Source organism: Scardinius erythrophthalmus, assembly GCF_964197995.2.
Source record: "Scardinius erythrophthalmus genome assembly, chromosome: 3".
Taxonomy (NCBI): domain Eukaryota; kingdom Metazoa; phylum Chordata; class Actinopteri; order Cypriniformes; family Leuciscidae; genus Scardinius; species Scardinius erythrophthalmus.
In genome coordinates this window covers 57,436,144-57,463,613 of record NC_138223.1, presented here as the reverse complement: position 1 = coordinate 57,463,613, position 27,470 = coordinate 57,436,144, and the positions used below count along the sequence as shown (strand labels likewise).

General features: G+C 39.3%; 2 protein-coding genes across 2 annotated transcripts in view; both read right to left on the bottom strand.

The window, feature by feature from the left end:
• The window catches only part of LOC308687982 (uncharacterized protein), a gene marked incomplete at both ends in the record, with an annotated part of 163,079 nt that overhangs the window by 18,562 nt on the left and 117,047 nt on the right, over positions 1–27,470 (bottom strand). The window lies entirely within an intron of this gene.
• LOC308687483 (protein NLRC3-like) lies at positions 237–9,049 on the bottom strand (the record flags this gene model as incomplete). The annotated part of the gene is made up of 5 exons (XM_081360055.1): positions 8,973–9,049; positions 5,199–5,294; positions 2,922–3,059; positions 2,710–2,817; positions 237–2,181 (listed from the first exon to the last, which is right to left on the bottom strand). The coding sequence occupies exons 3-5, from the start codon at positions 3,005–3,007 to the stop codon at positions 237–239; spliced, it is 2,139 nt and encodes a 712-aa protein (XP_081216181.1). The 5' UTR covers positions 3,008–3,059; positions 5,199–5,294; positions 8,973–9,049.

Below are 27,470 nucleotides of genomic sequence, written 5' to 3'. Positions count from 1 at the left end.
AGATCAAGTTCTCTCAGGACAGAGTTTGAGGATTTTAGAGCTGATGACACAATTTCACAATCCTGAGCGGAGAGATTACAGCCAGCAAGACTGAAAGAGAGTAAAACAAATTTACTGTGAGTGCAAAATCAGTAATAGTGAAAATACACGACATTCAAGTAATGCAAAAAGATAATAAGTTCGTAAAAAGGTTATTTTTAATGTAAAAAGGTCATAAGTTTATAAGTACAAATCACTTACAGGGCTTTTGTGCAGTTGATCACAGCTGGTATCAGTCTTCTTCTACCCTCATCTGATGTGTTGTATTTCTTGAGGTCCAGCTTATCCAGCGCCTCATCTGACATCTGAATCATGTAGGCGATTGTTGAGCAGTGAGCAGGAGAGAGTTTCTTCACTGAGTGTTTGTCTGATTTCACAAACTCCTGAATCTCTCTGGACAGAGTCTGATCTTTCACTTCCAACAGACAGAGGAACAGATTGATGGATCTTTCAGCAGAGAGTTCATGTCCATCTTTGATCTTCTCTTTAATGTACTGTGTGGTTCTCCTGATGCTCTTTGAGCTGTTCTCTGTTGGTGTCAGTAGATCCTGTAAGAGTCTCTGATTGGACTCCAGTGAGACGCCCAGTAGGAACCGTAGGAATAGATCCAGGTAACCATTCTTACTCTCAAGAGCTTTATCTACTGCTCCTCTAAGCAAATTATGCATTGAATCAAAAACCTTAAGGGTCTCCACGGTGCTTCTTAAATAGCAGTAAAACACATAGAAAGCAGCGAGAAACTCCTGGACGCTCAGATGAATGAAACTGTAGACTTTCCTCCGATGAATCACAGATTCCTCCTTAAAGATCTCAGTGCAAATCCCAGAATACACTGAGGCACCAGTGACGTCTATGCCGCTCTCTCTCAGGTCCTCCTCATAGAACATCACATTGCCCTTCATCAGCTGTTTGAAAGCCACTTCAGCAAGTTTCACAATCACTTCTCTGTTGGACTGCAGGAGTTTCTCTGGATCTCTCTCTTCATACTTCTGATTCCCCATGTTGATCTGAATCAGCAGGAAGTGGATGTACATTTCAGTCAGAGTTTGAGGGATTTCTACACTCAGATCTTCTTCCAGGAGCTTCTGAAGCACAGTGGAGGAGATCCAGCAGAAGACAGGTATGTGGCACATGATGTGGAGGCTTCTTGCTCTTCTGATGTGTGAGATGATTCTGCTGGCTTGATGCTCATCACTGATTCTCTTCCTGAAATATTCCTCCTTCTGAGGCTCATTGAATCCCTGAATCTCTGTCAGACGGTGGATGTATTTGGAGGGGATCTGATTGGCTGCTGCTGGTCTGGAGGTGATCCAGATGTGAGCAGAGGGAAGCAGATCTCCTTTCATGAGGTTTGACATCAACACACCCACTGATGAAGTCTCAGTCACAGAAACTTTTTGAGCCTCTGAAAAACTCAGTGTGATTCTGCTTTCATCCAGACCATCAAAGATGAACACAACTTTACACTCCTCATAAGTCTCTGAGTCCAGATCTTGAAGTTCAGGATGAAAGTCCAGCAGAAGTTTGTGAAGACTGTACTGATGATCTCGGATCAAGTTCAGCTCTCGAAATGGAAGCACAAACATGAAATCTACATCCTGATTGGCTTCTCCCTCGGCCCAGTCCAGAATGAACTTCTGCACAGAGACGGTTTTCCCGATTCCAGCGATGCCTTTACTAAGAACAGTCTTGATTTGGTCTTTCTCCTCACATCCTGGTTCAGGTGAGGCTTTAAAGATGTCATTGCAGTAGATTGGAGTGTCTTGAGAGTGTTGTGTTCTGGCTGTTTTCTCCATCTGTAAAACCTCATGTTCTTCATTCACTCCTTCTCCCTCTCCCTCTATGATGTAGAGCTGTGTGTAGATCCTGTTTAGGAGGGTTTCATTCTCTTGGAGTTTGTTTCCCTCAAATAATCTCTCATACTTGTTTTTCATGCTGGTTTTGAGCCGGTCTTTGACTCTCTGTAGTTTATCACTCACTGGTTTCTGTAAGTTTGCAGTCTTCTCCAGCAGGGCTGCTTCTGCATTGTGTTGCCTAGGTTCAGAAGTCACTGCTCCATTAATAAATTCAGGGGGTTGAGTAATGGATCTCTCACTCTTCATAGACACACATCTGGGATCTGGTGATGCTCCTCTTAGACTCCTGGTTATAATCAGCGTATACAGAAAAACAAAATCACACTATTTCTTTTGTCTTGGTTTCTGGTTAAGTTATTTAAAGTCAGTTGCTTGTATCAAGTGACTCACCTTAAGTCAGAGGTCACTGCTCCATCACCGAGTGCAGGGGGCTGAGTTTTAGATTGGCTACTCTTCATAGAAACACAGCTGAGTTCTGGAGATGCTCCTCTTAGACTCCTGGTTATAATCAGCATATACAGAAAAACAAAATCACACTATTTCTTTTGTCTTGGTTTCTGGTTAAGTTATTTAAAGTCAGTTGCTTGTATCAAGTGACTCACCTTAAGTCAGAGGTCACTGCTCCATCACTGAGTGCAGGGGGCTGAGTTTTAGATTGGCTACTCTTCATAGAAACACAGCTGGGTTCTGGAGATGCTCCTCTTAGACTCCTGGTTATAATCAGCGTATACAGAAAAACAAAATCACACTATTTCTTTTGTCTTGGTTTCTGGTTAAGTTATTTAAAGTCAGTTGCTTGTATCAAGTGACTCACCTTAAGTCAGAGGTCACTGGTCCATCACTGACTGCAGGGGGCTGAGTTTTAGATTGGTTACTCTTCATAGACAAACAGCTGGGTTCTGGAGATGCTCCTCTTAGACTCCTGGTTATAATCAACGTATACAGAAAAGCAAAATAACACTATTTCTTTTGTCTTGGTTTCTGGTTAAGTTATTTAAAGTCAGTTGCTTGTATCAAGTGACTGACCTTAAGTCAGAGGTCACTACAGATTCAGATTTTACAGATTCTGTTCCCTGTATTCTCTTCTCCTCTCTTTCCTTATGGATACTCATTTTGAGGCAGTTCTGCTTTTCTTGTCCTCAATTAAAGCAAGTAAAATTACTCCTGCAAACACATTTATGACCTAACATCACTCAGTGACAGTTACATTTTGTTTTGATGGTTGCCTTTAGCCATTCTGTTGACTAAGTAACGTTACACCTTCATGATAGTAGAATAAGTTGACATGTACACGTTCAAGCCTTAGTGCTCAATTATGATTTATTTCTCAGATCAGATTTTTTTGTTTTGTTTGAATGATGTGGAGAAATAAAACCAATCACTTGTAACATTCCGTGAAAAAAAGAAAAAAAAAGTGTCAAATGGTGATTTCAGATCAGACATAAATACAGGATGAATCTCCTGTAAGAATTGAGAAATTAGGAAATGCCGGACAGTCTGTTTGAAGAGCGACCAGACCCTGAGAGGACAAAGGACCTCTCTGGAAATTAGCATTTAAACTCACCATTTGTGAGGCAAAGTCTCACCTCAGAACACATCTCTCCCCCTCTTCCTCACTCCCCCTCTCACATGCTGAGACCACATGTAAATCACCCAAGAAAATGTATAGTTAAATGTGAATGATTATCACAGAGTATTTTTCATGTTTGGTATCATTTAAAGGTGCTCTAAGCGATGCCGGGATTCGTAACTTCTTGTTGACATTCGAATTGTTGTCAAACAAAACGGAGGCTAGCTAGACCCTCCCTCATCCCGTCTCCTCCCTCCTCCCCTCCCTTCCGGCATAAAGGAAAGTCAAAGCAAACAAAGTTAAGTTTTACTGATACTTCATTCAATGTGTAATGTCGCCAAGTTAGATAAATGCTTTTATATATTGCAGAACAGAATGCAGAAAAAGAGAAACATTATCTTAAAATCGTTTCGCCACCTGAGGTTATAACTATAGCTCCCATACAAGGACGCAATAATAGCAAGATAACGTTAGCTTCGCGTTTCCCAGTGAGCATAAACAACAGCGGCGTCGTAAACAAATTTAGTCAAAGTTGTCAATAGCCTATAAATGAACATTCAAATTCATAACAAACAGTGGGTGAAAACAATCATTCACAAAAATTGTCGCCTTACTGTGAATTTGCTTGATCATTTACAATAGAGATTGATCGCTAGCTGCTAGAAACATATATGTTGTATTCACCAAAGTTAACGCTGACTGCATAGTTCTAGCTAATTACATCCTTGTGTTGGTTTGGCGAACACATCAATTTAGAAAGAAAAATGGATTTACCTGTTCTGCAAAAACAGAGCAACTGAATGTCGGATTGGAAGCCCTTCTGCCGGCGGAGTTCTCGCCACCTTTTGAGGGTTTTTCCGATGTAAATTCGGTACTTCGCGCGTTCCTTATCCTTGTCCCTCTTCTTTGCAATTTGTTCATCGGAACGTCGTCTCTTTGGTCGTGTGTCGGCCATAATTCAAACTTCCCTCTTCATGCTTCTCTCTCTCTCCTCCACACACCCCCCTTCATGTGTACGCGCACTAACCCCCCAAACCCCACCCTCAAATACTTCTTGTCGGTTAATGGCTGGATCACTGTTTGTTGTGTTTCGTGGTGCGGGTGAGCCCAGTTTGTTTTTCTTGCCGTTTGTGGAGCCTGTGGTGTCTAGAGAGGCCGTGTTTTTTTACAGTGGGTTCAGGGGACAGGCAGCTAGTGGATAGTGAGGAGATGTTTGCTGGATGTGACAAAAAATGTTTTGGCCTAAAAAACGCGTGACATCACTTAGAGCACCTTTAAAATGTCTCAGTGCGACTGGTACAAATGTCTAATTTCTAAATAAGTAAAAGAAAAGGTAATAAGGTTTTTAAGAGTTTAAAGATTACTGACATACAAAGAAAGGTGATCTCCTGGCAAATGGTCACCCCCCCATTTTTGTTCATTTGTGTTCCGTGGAAAATAGCATTCGATGAATCTGTCGCCGCATCTGCTGGAAAGCCAGGTAAAATTATTTGCGTGCACGCGCATGTCCTCAGTTTATAAGCCCTTTATTGTGGGATTTTTTCAGACGGCATATATCCAACTTTATTTACCACTGTGTCATAACAACAACAACAACAACGTCCTTCGCGTTTGCCAAGACAGGGTCGTTCTAAAAACACTCTCAAAAACAACTGCAAAACCATAAATAACAATAACCAAGAATTTATAATCTAAATTAAACATTTCTAGCTGTTGTATATAAATGTACTTACGAGGAAGAATTCTCCCGCTGTTACAGCCAACTTCCTTGTCAAACTACCTGTGTGCGTTGCTTGCTTTCGTCTGACCTGTTCTTCCGGTTCCACCTGCTTAAGTCAGAATCAAGGCTTTAGAACTCACACAAACATTTCAGAAACACAATTTTATTTACTACACACAAACACTCACGAACACACACATTCACTCACAGTATCACACACAAACTCTCTCTCTCTCTCTCTCTCTCTCTCTCTCTCTCACACACACACACACACACACACACACTCGCACTCACAAACATTGAGTTTAATGTTTGTAAAATAAAGCATTATTTTACAAACTATTCAGTATGAATTGATTTAATAAATGACCTTCCATTTACAGATGTAGAATTATGTGTGCTTCGCTTGTTTTGTTTTAATGTCATCAGAACCTTAATATATGAATGAATATTGAGCATATGTGTTTTTATCATCTGAGAAATATAGCCAAGATTCATCCTTTTTTGTCTTTGGATGATGCTAAGAGACTCATTCATGCTTTTATCTTCTCTCATCTTGATTGTTGTAATGCTATGTACACTGGCCTACCTAAGGGCTCTATGGCAAAGTTACAGTTGATACAAAATGCAGCAGCCAGAGTACTAATGAAATTAAAAAGGAGAGAACATATTACGCCGGTTTTAATGGAATTACATTGGTTACCAGTTCACCAAAGGATCGATTTTAAGGTTCTTTTATTTGTTTATAAAACTCAGCACAATTTGGCACCTTTATACATTTCTGACTGTTTGTCAAGATATGCTCCTAACCGTAGATTAAGATCCTCTAATGCTAATCTTCTGGCACATTATACAGTTAATCATAAACGATCAGGTGGTGCTTCTTTTAGCCACTATGCTCCAAAAATTTGGAATTCTTTACCAAATGAAGTGAAAGAGGCTACTAGCATTCATATTTTTAAAAGTCAGGTTAAGACACACCTTTTTAAAGTTGCTTATGAGTACAATAATATTATGTGAAGTTGTGTATAAGTCTTTTATTTTAAACTGTTATTTATATGTATTTTCTTTTTATATTGACATTGTGTGAATTTGTTTTTATGTTTGTGAAGCACTTTGCGTTGCATTCCATGTATGAAAAGTGCTATATAAATAAATGTTTATTATTATTATTATTATTATTAGTATTATATGACTAGAGATATACATCCCTAAAAACACCAAACCACTAATATAGCTGTATTTCTGATAACTCTTAGTTATCATGTTATTTTTTTTACAATGAGAGAAATCTAAATGTAAGAATAAATGTACAGCTTTTATCACACATCTCTTATATGTTTATTTGACGTATACGAGAATAACTATGACTGAGTATTGTGTTCATTCATTGACATCATGTTTAGTGTGAACATCTCCCTCTAGTGTCGCACGTCATCATCACATTCTCAGGTGAGTTGCTGCTGATTCTACTGTACATGAACATATTTCTCACATTCAGTGAAACGTGAAGTAACTGAACACGCACTAAAAACGAAAACTCAATTTAACGAGATGGTTCTCCCTGCAGAACACGAGATCCAGGGGGCGAGGTTTGATCTAGATCCAACTCCTCCCACTTTATACACTTTGCTTCACCAGATGAACCAGCGAAGTTGCAGCCCACAATTTTAACAGTAAGTTGCAACATATAAGTGTGTTGTGTGCATGATGTAGTGCAGTGTAGTGTGAAAGGATGAGAGTGATTTATCATTTAATTCTATGTGAAAATTCTCATTTTGAATGTCCTGTGGCTGAGTTCACTGGATACACATCCATCCATTTTGAATGTGCATCAATCAAGACAAAGAACATTTTTCCATGAATGGTCCTGCATAATCAACATGCAATCTTTGCCATGGTTTGCAATGGATACAATGGGGCTACAGCCGACACATTCCTATGTTCTTGGCACATACAACAGGTTTTAACCAACCTTTCGACATACTGATCTAACTTGGGCCACCACACACAACTTCAGGCCAAAGCTTTCCAATCTATCGACAATGGGAATGATTACTCGGGCCCCCAGAGCACACAACCATCCTGTACACTTAATTAATCTTTTATTGATGTGAATGGTTCAAACTCTGCTCCAATTAATTCATGCAGGGATCCTCATTGTCTGTCCTTGCCAGGCTTGTAGATGATGTTGTATTTATATGCTCTTAGTGACAGCCCATCGCTGGATCCTAGGAGATGACATTTTGGGGAACTGATTTTAACTCGATTTTAACAAGGGTTTATGGTCTGTAACGATGGTAAACTTCCAACCATACAAATAATTATGAAAGCGTTGTAAGCTGAACATTACGGCCAACCCTTCCTTGTCCAACTGCGAATAATTCCACTCAGCTTGATTTAACGTCTGTGATATAAATCCAATGGGTCTTTCACAACCGTCAGACATCATGCGTAAGAACTGCACCTAGGCCTTGAGGGCAAGCATCACATGAAAAATACCTTGCAGTACATCTTTGCCTTTGTTGCATAAGGAACTGGTCTGGCTTTGAAAAATCTGGGCACAGACTCCTTGTCCATATAAATCTTTGCTGGTGGATCTTTTAATTCACCCAATTTCTCTTTAACACTTCTACATGTTGGCTAAGAACTTTGGATTGAATTTTCCACTCCTTGAATCTTATGTATGGCCTTCCATTTCATGCCCAACTCCTTAATCCACCCTCTGCCCAATAAATTGGGTCCTTTTCCGGGTACTACTACTACTACTGGTAACTCCTTCACTGTTCCTGTGTGTCTGACTTCCACCAGAGCTGAACCTAACACTGTTAAAGCTTGGCCAGTATAGGTTTTTAACTTTTTTTTGTTTTATGGTTTCCCCATAATTTGGAAAACATTTACCCATTCATTACAGTCACACCACAGCCTGTATCCACTTCAAGAGATACGTTTGACTCATTAATAGCCAATGTGATAGTCAGTGGAGCCACCTTTGGAATCTCTCGGTTTCTTTCTAACTGTGATCTGTAAAAATACCCTCTTCTTCAGATGCTCACATAATACGATCTCTGTCCTCCTCTGGCCACAACTCTCTTGCGTCGTTCTCCCTCTGATGGAACTTTTTGATCTGCATACTTTAATCATGTGTCCTTGTTTCCCACATTTGTGACAAATCTGCACTCATTGGCCAAATGTTGCACACTTCCACATCTGTAACCTGCTCTACTTTTACTATCTTCTTGCTTTACTGATGTTTTATGCACTCTCATTGAAATGGATATTTCTGAGCGTTGAGTGTGTAAATTCTTCACATCCTTATTGGCCGTTTCAAATGCTTTCAATTGCTTTAAATGCCTTTTCGAATGTTAAACCTGCTTCTGCCAACAGTCTACATTGAATACGGTCATCATTTATGCCACATTCCAGTCTATATCGAAGCATCTCTGTCAATTTTTCTCAATAATCACAATCATGAGCCAATTTTCTCAAATACTGCCACATACTCAAGTACAGTTTCCACCTGATTCTCATGAATTGAAATTAAACTGCTTTACAATTTCATTGGGTTTAGGGTTGAAATGCTCTTTTAGCAATTCCATTATTGTCTTTGTTCCTGGTTTAACTGGGCTCAATACATATCGACTGAATGTTTGACTTCCTACAGTGCTCAACAAGCTTTTTGCTTGTCTGCTTCTGTAATATCATTTGCCTTGAAGAAATGTTGCAAAATTTAACAATATTCTTCCCAAGAATGAGATTGACTATCAAATGGTGTGATGGCTCTTACCATGTTGCCCATCTTCTTTTCCAAAGTTCCAACTCTGGATTCAACGACAGATTCAGCTTCCTCACCTTTCAAAAACTTCATTGCTCTTCAAAAACGTCTTTTGTTTGCTTTCATTCTCTTCACCAAAATGTAATAACTTGAAAGAGACAGATCTGTACAAAATGTTTCTTTTTACTCGGGTGATTCAGCAGCAAACAGGACACTTGATAACATCACAGGTGGATTACATATGCACAGATAACAGGTTCTTCTTTGCTACTTTTTAAGCCAAGTCGAATGGCATTAGATTGCCCCCTATAGGTCGATCTACAAAAGCTCACTCTACAACACCCTCCAATGTTGGTGTGTTATTCTGTAAGAGATTAGTCAGTGTGCTTACGATCTGCTCCCCATGTGGTTTCCCTTATGTTTCACTGTTTTCAGTGTATGATTCACCTTGTGTTTTAATTTTTTTTCTATTTCATTGTGCTGTTAGAGATGCTTTTATTGTGTTATACTATACTATACTTTATGCTGCTATACTTTAGTCACATTCAGTTTTATAATAATATGCATAATCAGTGATGGAAAAACTACACATATTTTCTACTTCAAATAGAAAGAGAACTTGATTTAATATTAATCAACTAAAGGAGAAGTACCTACTTATTAATCTACTAATGTATTTGAAGTCAAAGTGCATATGGACTACTGAGAGGGGTAAAGGATCAGCCAATCAAAGAATAAACTTATTTTGATTAAATATGTATTCTTACATGTAACAAGGAATTACAGGCTTTTCAGGGAAGTTTTTGTTTGTTGTTATAATGTTTTGGAGTAAAAGCAAATGTTTCTCCAAATGAAAATATTCTAATAAAATACTGGTTATTTTCCACCACTGAACGTCATTGTAGGAGTACATTGAAATAATGTACTTCATAATGAACTAATGTTTCACACAGTATAGATTCATAAAAATATCTCGTTGTTTATAAACATTGATATGAATATTAGACAGTTTTTATTTCGCTGTTTCTGTTCCTGCGTAATTTAAGCTCACTGTTAGACCTTACCGGGGTTTTTTTACAATAAAATACTGGCAACACTGTTGCCAGTAATTTACTGTTAATTGTGCAGTTCTTTACTGTAAAAATGCACTAAAACTCGAGTTAACTAATTTCACTTGCAGAAACCGACTGCCTTAAATTGACCAACTGTCATTTAAATGTATTAACTAAAATTTATAATGCATTAATAACGTGAGCAAAGTTTTACTGTGAACTTATTTCATTTGAAACCACAACAAAACTTTTGTAAATAAAGAGATTTCCACTGGACCAGCAACTACACAGTCACCGCCTGTTAAATAAAGCAACATGCAGCAAATCAACAATGCTTGGTGATCTTCTCCTTGGACTGAAGCACAGGCTCTACTCTTCTGCACAACGGTGACCCACAAAATACATTTTCCAGTATAAACCTGTTTTATAACTTACAGTTTATTACTGTTAAAATACATTTTGTGAGTGTGTCTTTTTATCTTACACTGTTAACCCTTTCAACCCCACAGGGAAATCCACACTACAAAGAGTAAAAGTAACATTGAGACAGTGTTGCAGTGAGATAATTAAGGGAATATGTAAGTGATTGTTGAGCATTAGTGATGAACACCTGCTGTTAGAACAGAAAATAGAGAAACACAATAACTACGACTGACTTCCAGCCATTACACATTATTACACTTATTATTAACCAGTGTGACTTTATTTCTGTCATACATCTACAGAAGTTGTTATTAAGATGTTTAATTGAAAATGTTTGATTTGAAGTTACCATTATAGAGATCAGTGCTTGCTTTAGTTGGGATGCTGATGCTAAAACATTAGTTTTTTTTTTTTTTTTTTTTTGCTGCTTGAGCTGTTTTTGCAAGTCACACTTGTGCACACACACAAAGTTTATGAATGATTGTGGTTATGATGACAAAATCATCATATTGCCTGTTCATTCACTAAAGTATTCATTTTCACTCATTCAGAGTTAAATCCTCAATTAAAAGTGTTACATTACCACACTGTGAAACCACAAAAGTAAATTACAAGGTTTTTTTTTTTTTTTTTTTTTTTAACATGCATAACTAGAGAAACAGAGCTACACTGACTTTTAGAAACACAGAGATATCACAATTTAGCACATGAATCTCAACAATGGTGGCAATATATATTTTTTTATTCATGCAGCAGTGCATGCTGGGAGTTTTATATTATCCTGGAACCCAGCATGCATTGCGACATGAAACTTTTGGTTGTCACCATTGTTGAGATTCATGTGCTGATTGTTGATGTCTGTGTGTGTCCAGGATAAGCAGGAGTTCAAAATTTTTTAATTCACTATATGATATTTTTCATAAGAACTTATTATAGTATAAATTGATTTTATGTTGTAGATTTACATATATGGTAAATATGAAATACCCATAAAGAATAAATACAGAAAAAAAGAATAAATACAGAAAAGATCAGAGAATCAGACATGTCCAGGATAATTGTGACATCACCACAAAAGCGAAAAACACCTGATCATTTTCCTCTTGGCTTATTCTTGCCATAACAAATGTGCTTTATAAACTCACTGTTACAGCAGTCAGAGAGAGATGAATGGTAAGTAGTCAAGGGACAAGAACTAAAGCAAATACTGATCTCCATCATGGTGACAACAAACTTTATTATTAACTAAATCTCTGTTAAATCTCAACAAGAACTTTTGTACATGTGTGAAAGAAATAATGTTAAACTGGTTTGTAAACTGTTTTCACACTCAGTGTTGCTGGAAGTCAATTGTAGTTCTTGTGTTTCTCTTTTTTCTGTTCTTGTTTCTCTGTCCTTCAGTGATTCTGCTTATCAGGTGTTCATCAGTGTCTCAATTCACTCACTTCTTTTCATTCACTCTGTCAAGGGGACTATATTAGTGAACTAATGTAGGGAATAGTGAATGAGGGTATAGGGTGTGATTGGGAAAACAGCCTCTGAGTGTCGACTTTGAGCGCTGTTAATTCACAGTATATTCCTGTAGGCTATTTTTGTTTTCTACGGTATATTACTGTTTTAATGGAAAATGGTATGATATTGTCAGAATTTGGCCTTTTTTTACAGCAAGGGTTAACAGTGCTGTTTAAAGAAAGTTTACCATGCTCTCCTGTCGTGCTCACAAACTACGCCAACGTTAACATGGGACATTCGTTTCAATTGATAATTAAACTGGTCAACACATTTAAGTAAAAAATGTAAGTATTTTCTTTGCAACAATGGTGTTTCATAGGCAGATGTGTGTTTGTAATGTACTGTCCCTTAACAAACGATACCATATCTTGGTTTAGCCAGTAGCTAAAGTTTGCATCGTCCTTTACTTTTTTAAAGGGGTCATATAATGGTACATGCACTTTTACAAGTTGATTGTACTGAAATGTGTGTTGGCAGTGCCTGTACACAACCATCATAAAATGATAAAAATCCATCCAGTGTTTTTTTTTTAATCTCCTTATATGTTTGACCCTCTCTGAAATCAAGCCGTTCGACCGTGTGACGTCACACGGTCGGACGCCCCTCCCACGATTGTGATTGACAGCTGCAGCGTTTCAACACAGACCCGCCCTCGCTCGTGAGCGAGCTGTCAATCATAGTCCGCGCGTCATTGTTGATACCCTCACTGGAGCGCTGTCTATGAGCAGAATGGCGTCTGCGATTGTTCTTCGGTGTAACAAGGAACACAGCAGTCATTTTGATGTTCCTAAATCCGAACAGTTGAAGATGCAGTGGCTGAGTTTTGTTTTTGAAGGGATATGCCCAAAGGATTGACGCGGGGATTCCCTCACGGGGATTCCCCACGATCGTCTTCGCTTTCCTGTTTGCTGAATCATTTCACACCAGACAGCTTTACAAACGAGAAAAACGGATCGGTACCAACGTGTTCCTGCTGAACCTCCAGAAGTGAGTGTGATGTTTTATTAACCTTTATATTAATATTTATATTAATCTTTGCAAATTTGCAAACCTTGCTGCACGCTTCATGATGAATGCATCTAAGGTTTACACTCAGGTACATTACGGCATGTTTTCTATGTACGACGTTCTCAATATAATTCATAATCCCATGTTTATAATGAACAACGCGTGGTTATTGTGTTAGAAACGGTGTACGCACAGAACAGAGGGGCGGGGTGAGCAAAGCTCATTATCATTTAAAGACACATGCACTGAAACGGCGTGCTGAAAACAGAGCTGTTTTTGACCAGGTGAAATTAGTGTTTTCTTATAATACTAATGAGAATTTTTAATTAAAGTATATTACAAACTTTTAATTTAGACCCTAAAGAATCATATTAGCTTGTACAAAAATGGCATTATATGACCCCTTTAACAATCTGCTTGTACTGCATCTGAGCACCCAAGACTGTCTGACTGTAACCTACAGTATGCATCTATATCCTCTGCCCTGGACTTTAAGTAGCATAAGCTATATGGTCATGAAGTTAAGTTATGCAGTCATTAATACATGCATTGTTAGCATTTGCAACTGTTTTAAGAAGTTTATATCAGTTTGATCGGCTCTGAATGTCTGTGTGAAAGGCTTGTTCTAACCTCTTGTTTTTGTTCCACCTGAATAAAGCTAATGTTTTAGGTCGGTCCTGATAAAATTCACCCTTGGAGGAAGAAAAAGGAAAGTTCTTTGCAAAGGCTTGTTTGGAAACATGAAAGGTGTGTGATTATGCCAGAAGACTCCAGGGATGTTCAGATGAGAAGATTTATCCTGGATTTATCACTGATCTAAAAATCAACATTTGACACTTGCTTAACCCTTGTGCATCCTTGAGGACATTTTTGTCCTTTTCAGTTTTGTTTTTTGGATCACTTTGCCTGTGTTAATGCTAACTGCATAAAATTTGGCACAGGTGTGTATTTTTATTGGAATTTTACTATTTCATCACCATTTCCTTCAAAATCTATTTTGCACTAGTTACACAAAATACTTCCTCTCAGCGCCTTTTGGACAAAAATGGCCCCATTGAAACCCATTAAAACTGCATTTTTTAATCCCTGTGCCGTTTAACTATAAAATGATGCAATCTTTTTTAATAGGCTTTCATTCTGTTGGCAAGGCTTCAAACTTGACATTTTTACAATTTTTTATCAGATGGTGCCATTTTTTCAGGTTAGGCCTATAAAGCAAATACTCGCTTTATTCCTGTTTTCTGCTTCGGCATATTATAGAGCCAATTGGATAAATTATGCAATGATAATTGTGTGGGTTTGTTGGTATGGATGTCTAAGTGTGGTTTGTATGTGTGTAATAAAATAAAAAGTGTGTTTGTGTGCTTGTAATATTTGAGAGAGAAAAACTCAACTGCAAATCGAAAATTCAATCACTGTGTTCACCAGTGGAGTTTTGCTGGCATCCAATGGGGAAAGTCTGGTACTGCGCCCAAACAAAATCTTACTGAAAGCTCATTTTTTGAGATATCATCCTCAAATTCGGAACACAACCTGTTTAGATTTATGGCTTTGAATTTATATCAGTTTTAGAGTTCCAAATGTTTTATAAAATATATATTTTATATAAAATATTGATTATAATGTTCATAAATATTTTTTCATAAACTTAAACTTCTATAACATTTTTCTGGTTGCACTTTTTTCAATTTTTTCACTTCAACAACAATCTGCCAAGGGTCTTCTTTAAAATGAGACCAAACTTAAGTTTTTGCTCCCAAGCATAACATTTTTATGAGAGTTTTTTTGACATGGACATTTTTGTCCCTTTTGGACCTATGTGTAAGTTTTTGTTTTTTTGTTACTGTTAACTGCATGAATTTTGAGCTATTATAGAGCCAACTGGATAAATTATGCAATGATAATTGTGTGGCTGTGTTGGTATGGATGTCAGAGTGTGGTTGGTATGTTTGTTATATAAAAAAAATGTGTTTGTGTGCATGTGTGTGTTTGTCGTATTGATAGAGAAAAACTCAACTGCAAATAACAAAGCCAATCACTGTGTCCAGAGGAGTTTTGCTGGGATCCAATGGGGAAAGTTTGGTACTGCGCCCAAACAAAATCTTACTGAAAGCTCATTTTTTGAGATATCAACCTCAAATTTGGAACACAACTTTAGATTTATGGCTTTGATTTTCTAGCCGTTTTAGAGTTCAACTTGTTTCATAAAATAGATATTTTATATAAAATAATATTCATAAATAATTTTCATAAACTTAAACCTATATAACTTTTTTTTGGATTTACTTATAAAAAAAAAATTAACTTCAGCAATAATCTGCCAAGGGTATTCTTTAAAATGATACCAAAGTTAAGTCTGTGCTCCCAAGCTTCAACTTTTTATGACCGTTTTTTGACATGGACATTTTTGTCCTCTTTGGACCTATGAGTAACTTTTTTAAATTGATGCACAAGGGTTAAGAATTAAGAACAGAGCATTTCAAATGTTCAGTTTCATTTCTCCACATCATTCAGATAACAGTAGATCATAACTCTCTGTTTGAAACAATTCTGGACTTATCAGGCACTGTAACCTGTCACAGGTCGGGATGGGCCGAACCAGACCAATGCCCACCCCTAGACCCAGAACACTTTGAGGAGCGTGCCAGAGACGAGACCAGAGTCGAAGAAATGAGAGTAACAAATTTTATTAAGAATAAAACAATTGGTAATCCTAATCTAAAAGTCTTCTTCTCTCCCTCGTCCAGGGAGGAGTCCAAGACGGCAAGCAGACACAGTCTTCCCCGCAGACGGCGATTCCGAGTAAGGAGTACCGGACAGGTAAGTGTCTCACAATATGCAGGTTAACAGAGTTCCTTTCTCCCCGCAGGTATCAGGTGTACAATGGAAGGTGATGGACGGGTGAGTTCCCCGGTGAGTGGATGGCCACAGCTTCCTCTCCTCCTTCCAAGTGGAGGACAGTTCACAGCAGTCAATAATATGCAGGTAGGTATCTTACGGTATGTAGGTTAACTGGGTTCCTTTCTCCAAGCTGGTGTCAGGTACGCAATGGGAGGTGATAGACAGGTGAGTTCTCCGGTGAGTGAATAGCCACAGCTTCCTCTCCTCCTTTCAAGTGGGAGACAGTTCACAGCAGTCAATAGTATGCAGGTAGGTATCTTACAGTATGTAGGTTAACTGGGTTCCTTTCTCCAAGCTGGTATCAGGTACGCAATGTGAAGACTCAAATTTCATCATTTACTGTTGTTTTTAGTATTATTATTACTTTTTATTAATAATCATAATCAGTAGTATTATGTGTCTCTTTTATATACTTTTTATATACATTCATAATCATTTGTACTCAATTTATGTTGTGAAGATGTGGGGAGAGAGACTTTGGGGGACTTTGAGTGTGTGCTGACTTTGTGTGCTGGAAAGACTGTAATGTACATGCAGGGGATATACATTCCAACATTAATGGAAACCATATGTTCTTTTGCTGAAAGCATGTGTTCCTATGGAGATTTAGTTTTTTTATGGTCACCGTATAAAAACCAAGCCTGTTGTCCGAAAGATCAGAGAAGATGGCTGAGAAGCTGAATCAAGACCACCTTAGATCAGTCCATTGTCTCTCCTATGTCTTATATGTCTTATAAATAAATACGAGATCTCTTGGCAAAATCACTGGTGTCTGTTTCCATGAAATTAAACAACAGGGGAAAGCCAGATTTTTAAATCAACAGCTTGGCGTCACGAAAAGCAGGATAGCATCCAGGCATTGGTCTAAATCATTAATGTAAGACTTTTTCCTTTATATAAAAAGTTCTAAGTCTGCCTGATGATTGGACAATGACTGTAACTGCTAAAAAGAACTGTGCTGTTTAAGGGACCTGTGGTTTTGCCAGAGAATATAAAACATAGTAAAATAATAAATAAAAATAATTCAATTTAATTTGGCTTATTTAAGTTCTCTGAAAAGTAAACCTCTAAAAGTATTTGATATGCTAGGATAGAGATAGATCTTTTTTAGAAAGAAGACTTATCTAGTCAAAAATTTGGGAAATTAGCTGTAAGACGGTTAAGCTAGGAAATTTGATAGGATACTTGTTAGACATGAGCGGTTAAGTGTGGCGAGTTCCCAGAGAAAGGGGTAAAGATAGTCTCTAAAACATTAACACGCTGGAGTAATACAAGTATGAAAAGGCAGCGATACTGATGACAGGAGTGGTTAATAGTGGCGAGTTCCAGAGGGGTAAAAATAGTCTCTAAAGCATTAACACACTAGAGTCATACAAGTATGAAGGTGCCGATGTAACTAGATAAGATCGCAGGCATTTCCAATTTTGACCGTAAAGCTTTTCAAATTTGAGGATACTGATCCGAGTAAGCTTAAAGAAAGAAAGAAAAAAAAAGGAAAAAGAAAACAAGAAATTAATCTGAGAGAATATCCACAAATATTAAAAAAAAAAAAAAAAAAAAAAGTTTCGAGTTAAGTGGAAACTAAACAAAATACGAGAAAACATTGAAGTTAACTTTTCTTTAAAATTTTCTTTTGTTCTGTGAAGTGAAGAGAGGAAAAGAGAGTGAGACAGCCCCTCCCTTTAGAATTTGCTCCATACCTTCACACACACATATACTGTAGTTGGAGAAGGGAGGGAAAGAGAGAGAAGGGAAACCTCACACACACACACACACACACACACACACACACACACACACACACACACACACATACATGCACATATGCATACATACACATACATAGGCTTGCAGATCTGAGCGCACACACATAATATACAGAGAGAGCGAGAGAGAAGCAGAGTACCATAGCCCCACCCTTACAGAAACACACTCACAGACACATAGCCCTGCTGTTTGAACACAGGCACAGAGTGACAAAACTTTGCAAGATGGCAGAAAGAGACTGTAACAGCAGAACAATTTCGGCTTGGTACCTTGAAAGAAAGAGCAAGAAACAAGCTAAGCTTTTGAAAAAAGGACTTGACATAAATGCAAATATCGATGCACAGTTACACTGGTTCGAGTCTCAAAAAGACAAGATAAAATCACAAGCATTTCCAATATTAGCAGCGCATTGGATTGTGAAGCAAGGAGGAATTTGTTGTGATATAAATGGCGGTCCAGTTCCACTTGTTGAAGTAATGAAGCCTCAAATTGAAGCATTTAACAAGTTGAACAAAATCATGTCCATTAAATGTTCAGATGGAGAAAATAAAACCAATGATGATTTGTTTGATCCAGATTGGACAAACATAATAACTGAAGCTGAAAGGAAATATTCACAACCACCAGCGAAATCCGCTGCCACAGTAACGCCTCCTCCTTACAAACCAATCTATCCAACTTTGCCTGAACAATATACAAGTTCATCTAAACCTTTGACACAGACTCAAGCTTTGAGATCAAATGGAGGTCCAGTTGACAAAATGTACATTGCATCTGCACAAGCAGCTCCAGTAATAACAAGATCTAAATCAGCCCAGCCGAACAGAGACATGTTACGATGTACACCAGCTCGTAATTATGGATCTGACTGGGGTGATGAGACAAGAGATGACGACATGATCACAGTTGACAAGATCGGTCCTCAATTTTCTTCACCTGTTGTTAAAAGGGAAGACTTACAATCTGAAATGATGACAGAAGAGAGACCATTCACACCAGGAGAACGTCAAGCCATTCTCACAGCCTTGCCTCCTCTGAAGAGACAAGATCCAAACACAGAGTTTTGGCGAGAATTAGACTCTCTGGTTGAAGCACATCAAATGACATTAAAAGACATACACACCATTGTGAAAGCTAAAATCCCAAGAGACAGATGGGAACGCTTGCCAGCTTCGATAACAACAGCCCAATGGATAAATTTGTGGGTTGATGACCAGGGGCGACCCCTGGGTCTTTGGCAAGCATTAGATGTTTTTCGAAAAGAAATCCAAGAAATCTTGGGAAGCGGAAAAATTCCATTCACATTAGTGACATTGATTAAGCAAAAGGATGATGAATCTCCAGATGAATATGCTCTGCGTAAGTGGAATGCTTACGAGAGATGGGCTCACTGTGCAAAAAAACAACCGGACAGAGATGACGTACAGTTCACTGACACACTTGTGGATGGACTTAGCTCAAAATACCAACAAGCTTTATCACTTGGAGTTAATCCAGGCGAGACATTTGATCAAATTATGCAATGGGCTGGCCGCTTAGAGATGGCTATGAGATCAAACAAGGAAGAAGGAAACAAGCCAAATAGAAGAGGAGTGGCAACAGCTCAGTACAACATGGACACAAAGAAGAGGATGATTTTCTGCACCAACTGTGGAAAGCGTGGCCACTCAATAAAAGATTGCTGGGCTAAAGGAGGTGGAGCAGAAGGTCAAGGTCCATCATTTAAACAAGTCAGTGCGAAAAAAAATGAAACCCCTCAAGGGAAATTGTTTACTGAAGCTCAAGTCCGTCAGCTCATTGAGGAAATTATGCGTCCGCAATAGGAATTAGCGGCCTCCTGTATTAGTAAGAAAAGAGACAATCGCCTTTTCGTTAATGCATTAATAGGGGGCCACCCATGTGACGTGTTGCTCGACACAGGAGCAGCGATTTCAATAACAGATCTGAACCTACCTACAACAGATGAAACTATGGAAGTTGAAGGAGTTGGAGGAGGTATCACTAAATTTCGCAAAAGTATACAAGTTCCTTTGCAAATACATGAAGATGAAGTCTTATGGACATCCTTCTGGGTGGGTCCAAATTTACAAGGAAGCCTTATTGGCATGGACATTCTTCCATTGTTGAACATGATCATATTCACTGACAGTCGTCAAATCGCTACAACAGCTGGGATAATACCACACGAAGATCGCACATGTAATCTAACGTCTGTTGGTACAGCAAAACCAATTTTCAGAGATTGGGGAAAAGACGGTGTGTGGGGACTTCTGTGCAGTTTATATCCAGATGTTTGGGCTAAACACAAATTGGATTGTGGTAAAGCCAACATTGACCCTGTTGTTATTGAGGGACCGATACATGCCCCTCATAAACAATACCCTATCCGACCTGAAGCAAGACAAGCTGTGGAAGAGATAGTGGCAGACTTGGAAGCTGAAGGAATCATCAGACAAACTTCATCAACCACTAATAGTCCTGTATGGCCTGTCAAGAAATCGGATAACTCATGGAGATTAACCATCGATTATACAAGACTTAACAGTGTAACACCAAAACCACATCCTATTGTGGCCAATCCAGCCACCATTCTGAATGACATTCCAGGAAACGCAAGAATTTTTACGGTACTAGATGTACTGTCGGCTTTCTGGTCTATACCTATTGACGAAAAATCTCAAGAGAAATTGGCCTTCACAGTGGGGGCAAAACAGTTTGCCTGGAACCGACTCCCACAAGGGCTGAATTTATCTCCTGTGGTATTCCATAGAACTTTGGATCAGTTCTTAATGGAGCGAAAAGTTGAAATTGAGAGTTCAGGAAGTGTTTGCCTCCAATACGTGGATGACTTGTTGGTTGCAAGTCCAGACGAAAAGAGTCATATATTTGCTCTAAATGTTGTCCTACAAGCCCTCAATAAAGGAGGATTCAAAGTCAACCCTGACAAAGCACAGTTGGCCAAGACCAAGGTTATCTACTTGGCCCAAGAAATATCTGTCGAGGGAAGGAGAATGACAACAGAGCGTGTAGAGGCATTACGGCAACTCCCAAAACCTCTAACAGTCTAACAGGAATACGGAAGGTGATGGGACTTTTCAATTACTGTCGCCAGTATATACCAGATTTTGCCAGCATCACTAGTCCTCTCATCGACTTGTACAAGGGAGGAAAGCCTGGAGTGGAGCAGATAACCTGGACACCAGAAGCATTTACATCTATGAAAGAGAAACTGACATCAGCCCAAGCCTTGGGACTTCCCGATGGACGATTGCCATTCCATTTGTGGACCAGGGTGGGAAATGAGACCTACTCAGCAGTACTGTGTCAAAAACCAGGTGATCGATACAGACCAGTTGGATACTTTTCCACAAAGATTCCTGTCACAATGATTGGTCAACCACGATGTATACAAGCTCTCGATGGTGCCACATGGGCAGTGGGTGCTGTGGAAAATTTGATAGGAGCACAAACCATCATACTTCACACTCCACACAGTATAGTGACGTTGTTGAACAACACAAACATCAAGACCATAACTGACGCAAGAAGAGCAAAATGGGAAGCAACTTTGTTGAACAAGGATTTGAGAGTGGAAATAATCAGAGACACATCCCTTAACCCTGCAACAATGATGCTAGAACCACATGAGGGAACACCACATGAGTGTGAAAAACAAGTAGAAGAGGAAAGCCATGGTCCTGTTAATCCAATCCCTCTTGAGAATCCAGATAAGGAGTTATGGGTTGATGGATCCAGTTATTACGTTGATGGAAAACGACATACTGGATGGGCTGTAGTGGAAGCTGATGGAACTGTTGTGAAGAAAGGAGCTCTTCCAGGGCAATTTTCAGCACAAGTAGCTGAGCTCACGGCACTTACGGAAGCTTTTGAACTATCAGAAGGAGATCGAGTCAACATCTACACAGATAGTCGTTATGCTTTTGGCGTGGTCCATGACTATCTTGCCCTGTGGAAAAGGCGTGGACTTATCACTAGCAGTGGGAGCGAAATACAACACGCTTCCATAATTCGTCGCTTGATTGCAGCATGCCACTTACCAAGAGAAGCAGCCGTGATCAAAGTAAAATCACATCAATCTGACAAGTCCAAAGAAAGTCAAGGAAACGCGGCAGCAGATGCAGCAGCTAGAGAAGCAGCTTTACTACCTCTTACTCCGGTTACCATGGTACAGGAAAACAGCAAAGATAATCCTGAGCACCATCTCCTGTCATATCAAACAGAGACAGATGAAGAGAAAGAACAATGGATAAAAGCGGGAGCGAAAGAGGATGATCAAGGTATCTGGAGAATTCCAACCGGACAAGTGGTGATGCCTATCGGAACAAGAAGAGAACTAATGCAGCTGTATCATGGAAAAGTGCATGCTGGAGCAAAAGCAATGAAAGCTCAAATCAGTGAGACGTGGTGGTGGCCACGAATGATGAGAGACATTGATGACTACTGTAGGAGATGCTTAATTTGCATGAAAGCAAATGTGGGAAAATCTGTAAAGGTGCGAATGTCACATGCACCCAGACCAACAGGTCCATGGACACACCTCCAAATCGATTTCACAGGACCTTTATCACCCAGTGGAGGGTACCAATACATCCTAGTAATCATGGACAGATTTACTAGGTGGGTGGAAGCATTCCCTACGAGAACTTGCACTGCTGAAGCGGCAGCACGAGTAATGGTGGAAGAAGTTTTTCCTCGCTGGGGTCTTCCATATGAAATTGATTCTGACAATGGAACTCACTTCACTGGAAAATTGATGAAGGAAGCAATGAAATTGATGGGGATCAAACAGAAGTTTCACATTCCGTACAGGCCGGAAAGCTCAGGCATGGTAGAACGAATGAACAGATCGTTGAAAACCGCTCTTACCAAAGCCATTCTGCAAACTGGCCAAGGTTGGCATAAGTTATTACCTGCTATTCTGTGGAACTTGAGAGCAACTCCAAACAGAGTAACAGGACTAACTCCTTTTGAACTGATGACTGGAAGAGCAATGGTCCTACCTCCTGATGCTCCGCCACCTGCGGGAACAGGAGGAGATTCTACTTTGTTCCAAGAGAAGTTACGACGCTATCTAACAATGCTGGACAAAGCTACCAAAGACAATAATAAGAAAGTGCGAGAAGCTCAACAGCAATGGGATGAAAAACATACCACTACTGATATTCCACACATTCCTGAGTTAGGCAGTTTCGTTATGGTCAAACGCATTGCTAGGAAAGGTTTAGAGCCTAGATGGGAGGGACCATATGAGATACTTTTAACAACTGATACAAGTGTTTGCCTTAAAGGAAAGGGTGTAGGAACAGACAGATGGTATCATTGGTCACAAGTTAAACCTTGCTTAGTGAATGAACAAAATGATAATGATGGCTTGTGGCCTGATATTGAACACTGTTCATCCATTAGCTTTAAAGATTGGGAATAAAGAATTGATGTTTAATTATTTCTCTGCTTCCATTTCAGGGATCAAGTCCATTGACATTGATTAGAGATGGTTGTAAGTTATTCTCAATACGAGACATATTGATAGAACCAAGAATGGGAATTCTGTGTAAAAAAAAAGAGATTTTACACACTCTACACTACATACAAAACACAACCTCACAAACAATGAACACTCGCTTACTGATTTTCTACCCCAAGGGATAGGATCCTTTAACATCAACGTTTATTTTAGTTGTTGTTTTGGCCAGGAACTTGAGGAGTTAAGTAATTAACGAGTCAAGGCACTGGCAGAAGACTTATTAGTTTTTCTTTTCTTAGATGATTGGGGTTCATTTTTAAATGCTTACACATAGATGTTAAATTAACACATAGTACGGGGACATGACATGGGGGTTCTTTGTTGTATTGTTCTTTGTTTTGTTTTGTTTTGTTTCTCTTCTTTTCTGTTTCTAGTCTTCTATTCTTTATATCTATTTCTTGGTCTGCTTTTCCTCCTCACTATCACTTCTATAGGGTCGCAACCTGGGAATGATGGTTTGGAACTATCGGCCGTAGTTCCAGTGGAGGGACTGAAGACTCAAATTTCATCATTTACTGTTGTTTTTAGTATTATTATTACTTTTTATTAATAATCATAATCAGTAGTATTATGTGTCTCTTTTATATACTTTTTATATACATTCATAATCATTTGTACTCAATTTATGTTGTGAAGATGTGGGGAGAGAGACTTTGGGGGACTTTGAGTGTGTGCTGACTTTGTGTGCTGGAAAGACTGTAATGTACATGCAGGGGATATACATTCCAACATTAATGGAAACGATATGTTCTTTTGCTGAAAGCATGTGTTCCTATGGAGATTTAGTTTTTTTATGGTCACCGTATAAAAACCAAGCCTGTTGTCCGAAAGATCAGAGAAGATGGCTGAGAAGCTGAATCAAGACCTTAGATCAGTCCATTGTCTCTCCTATGTCTTATATGTCTTATAAATAAATAAGAGATCTCTTGGCAAAATCACTGGTGTCTGTTTCCATGAAATTAAACAACAGGGGAAAGCCAGATTTTTAAATCAACACAATGGGAGGTAATAAACAGGTGAGTTCTCCGGTAAGTGAATAGCCACAGCTTCCTCTCCTCCTTTCAAGTGGGAGACAGTTCACAGCAGTCAATAGTATGCAGGTAGGTATCTTACGGTATGCAGGTTAACAGGACTCCTTTCTCCAGCTGGTATCGGATACACAATGGAAGGTGGGTTGGACGGGTGAGTTCTCCGGGAGTGGGTGGCCACGGCTTCCTCTCCTCTTTTCAAGTGGGAGACAGTTCACAGCAGTATAATGTTCTCACATGTGTCGTGGAGAAGACAGAAACTTCACTCCATACAGGTGGGCTTCGGAGCTGCAACGCACTCACAGTCACAGACTGGGCTGGGCTTTCTCTAGGGCAGACAGAGTCAATACTTCCCACAGTAATATAATGTTCTCACATGTGTCGTGGAGAAGACAGAAACTTCACTCCATACAGATGGGCTTCGGGGCTGCAACGCACTCACAGTCACAGACTGGGCTGGGCTTTCTCTAGGGCAGACAGAGTCAATACTTCACACAGCAATCTAATGTTCTCACATGTGTCGTGGAGAAGACAGAAACTTCACTCCATACAGGTGGGTTTCGGGGCTGCAACGCACTCACAGTCACAGACTGGGCTGGGCTTTCTCTAGGGCAGACAGAGTCAATACTTCACACAGCAATATAATGTTCTCACATGTGTCGTGGAGAAGACAGAAACTTCACTCCATACAGGTGGGTTTCGGGGCTGCAACGCACTCACAGTCACAGACTGGGCTGGGCTTTCTCTAGGGCAGACAGAGTCAATACTTCACACAGCAATATAATGTTCTTACATGTGTCGTGGAGAAGACAGAAACTTCACTCCATACAGGTGGGCTTCGGGGCTACAGCACAGTCACAGTCACAGACTCGGCTGGGCTTTCTCTAGGGCAGACAGAGTCAATACTTCACACAGCCTTATAACGTTCTTACATATGTCGTGGAGAAAACAGGACTTCACACCAGCTGTCCTTCCCAAACCTTCCCTCAGTTGGATGTACTCGATCTCTCCAAGCTCTGAAGATGTACAATATACCAGCCTGCCTCTTGGGCGAGCGCACGGCAGTTAAAGGCAGACCTTCACACACTCACAGGAATTTTCACTCCAATATACCATGCGAGGGAAGAGACGGAACGTCAATTCAAACACTGCAAATCCACTCATCAAGTGTACTTAAGGCCAGCACTCACCCTGGGTCTCGGTTCAAAAAGCGAAGGATCGGCAGTGAGAGGAAGGAGATTTTAAACACTTCTTCATAGGCATAAACTGGATTTGCTTCACCATCCGAACGGGAAGAGGAGATAAGAATGGCAGAGAATCAGTTTAATTCACTCAGTGATATTCATACGGTACACTCCAAGCACTTCAACCCACATCTATCTCAGTATCAAACGTGTGGTAGGAGATTCACTAATCGGTTACTTATCTTCACTCTTTCATCCAGACGATGCACTTCCCTCTTTCCCTCTCTCTCTCTCCATCTTCAATTCCTCATACACACGACATTCCTTTTTCCTCGCAACGAGCCCTCAACGACACACTTCAGAGAACACTTCCCAACAGGAGCCAGCCACATCCATCGGGAACAAAAGCACCACAAGCAGGAGAGAAACAACACCAACTTTCTCTTCCTCTGGCTTTTTATACTCTCATGAGCTAGCGTGGCCTCATTCAAACGCTCAGCGCAAATTACCCACACCTGCTGTCAATCCACCCCTAGTTACCATAGCAACGGGCACTCACTTGGCTTTGGGACGGTGTTTCACTTCCCAAATCTCAACAGGGACGTTTCTCCAGCGGGGACAGTCCCGGGCTGATTTGTCACCCCGTGACATATTACTTATTAAAATGATTTTATTTGTCTTCAAAGTGACTATAAACTCATTAGTTTTAGTCATTTAGTTTTTCATTGGCTTTTGTGAGAGACAGACACAGTGAAGAGGTTTACGCTGATAATGAATCCACCACACACACACACACTGATGATGCCTTGCTAGTTTTACACTGCTAATTTTTTAAACTTCATCAGATCATGACAACCTTTGTTCTACATTATTATAACACTGCTTATTGCAGTACGTGGGTTTTTTCAAAATCATCAAGAGTAGTTCGCATACTGTAAATGTTTAAACTCTTGTTCATAATTATGTTTGAAATATGATGAATTTTATGTTTCACATCAATAGGATGTCTATATATATATATATATATATATATATATATATATATATATATATATTACTCGGTGTAGAAAAAATCTGGTCTGAAGGGGATATGCTCCTGAAATTACCTTTTTTTTATTTATTATTATTATTATTTGCTATGACTAGAGGGGCAAATTTACAAAAGTATGACTTAATGAAGACGACATGTTTGTCCTTTAATTCATATTTGTTATTTTATTATTGACTATACATATTTTTAGACGTTCATTTTTCACAACCTGTTTTTCTAAATGTTTACATGTACAACATTTTGCTTTTATTTATTTCTGTAGTTGAATTAGTGTCATGAAACTTTTTCCTAAATGGAAAATATAGAAAGCCTGTTCTGTTGTTAAATTTGACACAGAGACACAGATGAGCCATAAACCCCAATCCCAGCATAGAGGGGTTCAGTGAATGTGGTGTTAATTGTGTAGAAGTGTGTGAGTGTGTGTGTGTCAGAGACGCTGTAGAAGGATTGAATGCCGGCCGACACGTCCACATACACTCCTACTCTATTAGACAGTGGTGAAGGGGCTGGTATGTTTCTGATCTCATTATTGTGCCAGACAGCATATACATTACCAGTGCAGGACAGACACCATGATTTGTCATTGAATCCAAACTTACAGACAGTCCCTTCTTTCCTACTGATTCCTTTATAGACCACTGCTATACGAGCCCAAGTCCCCCGTTCAACCTCCCAGTAACAGCGTCCAGTCAGACTCTCTTGACACAGAACCTGAGGAATATCAGCAAATCTCTCTGGATGATCAGGATACGGCTGATGCTCTTCCACATATGTGATCTTTCTGTTCCCCAACAGGATGAGTTGAGTTTTGCTGTGTTTGGATCCAGTGTGAGATCACAGGCATCTGAAGACAAGAAGAGAGATCAAATCTGTTTATAAATCTCATTTGTTTTCATTAAATGTTCGAGAGTGTGTCAGAGAAAGAACCTACATTTTCGTAGTCCTGGTTTGATCCTCAAAGGCCCTCCATAATCAAAACTAGAAAGACACACAAACATACATAATCAAATAAACATAGACTCTTCTGTACATCCAGTTG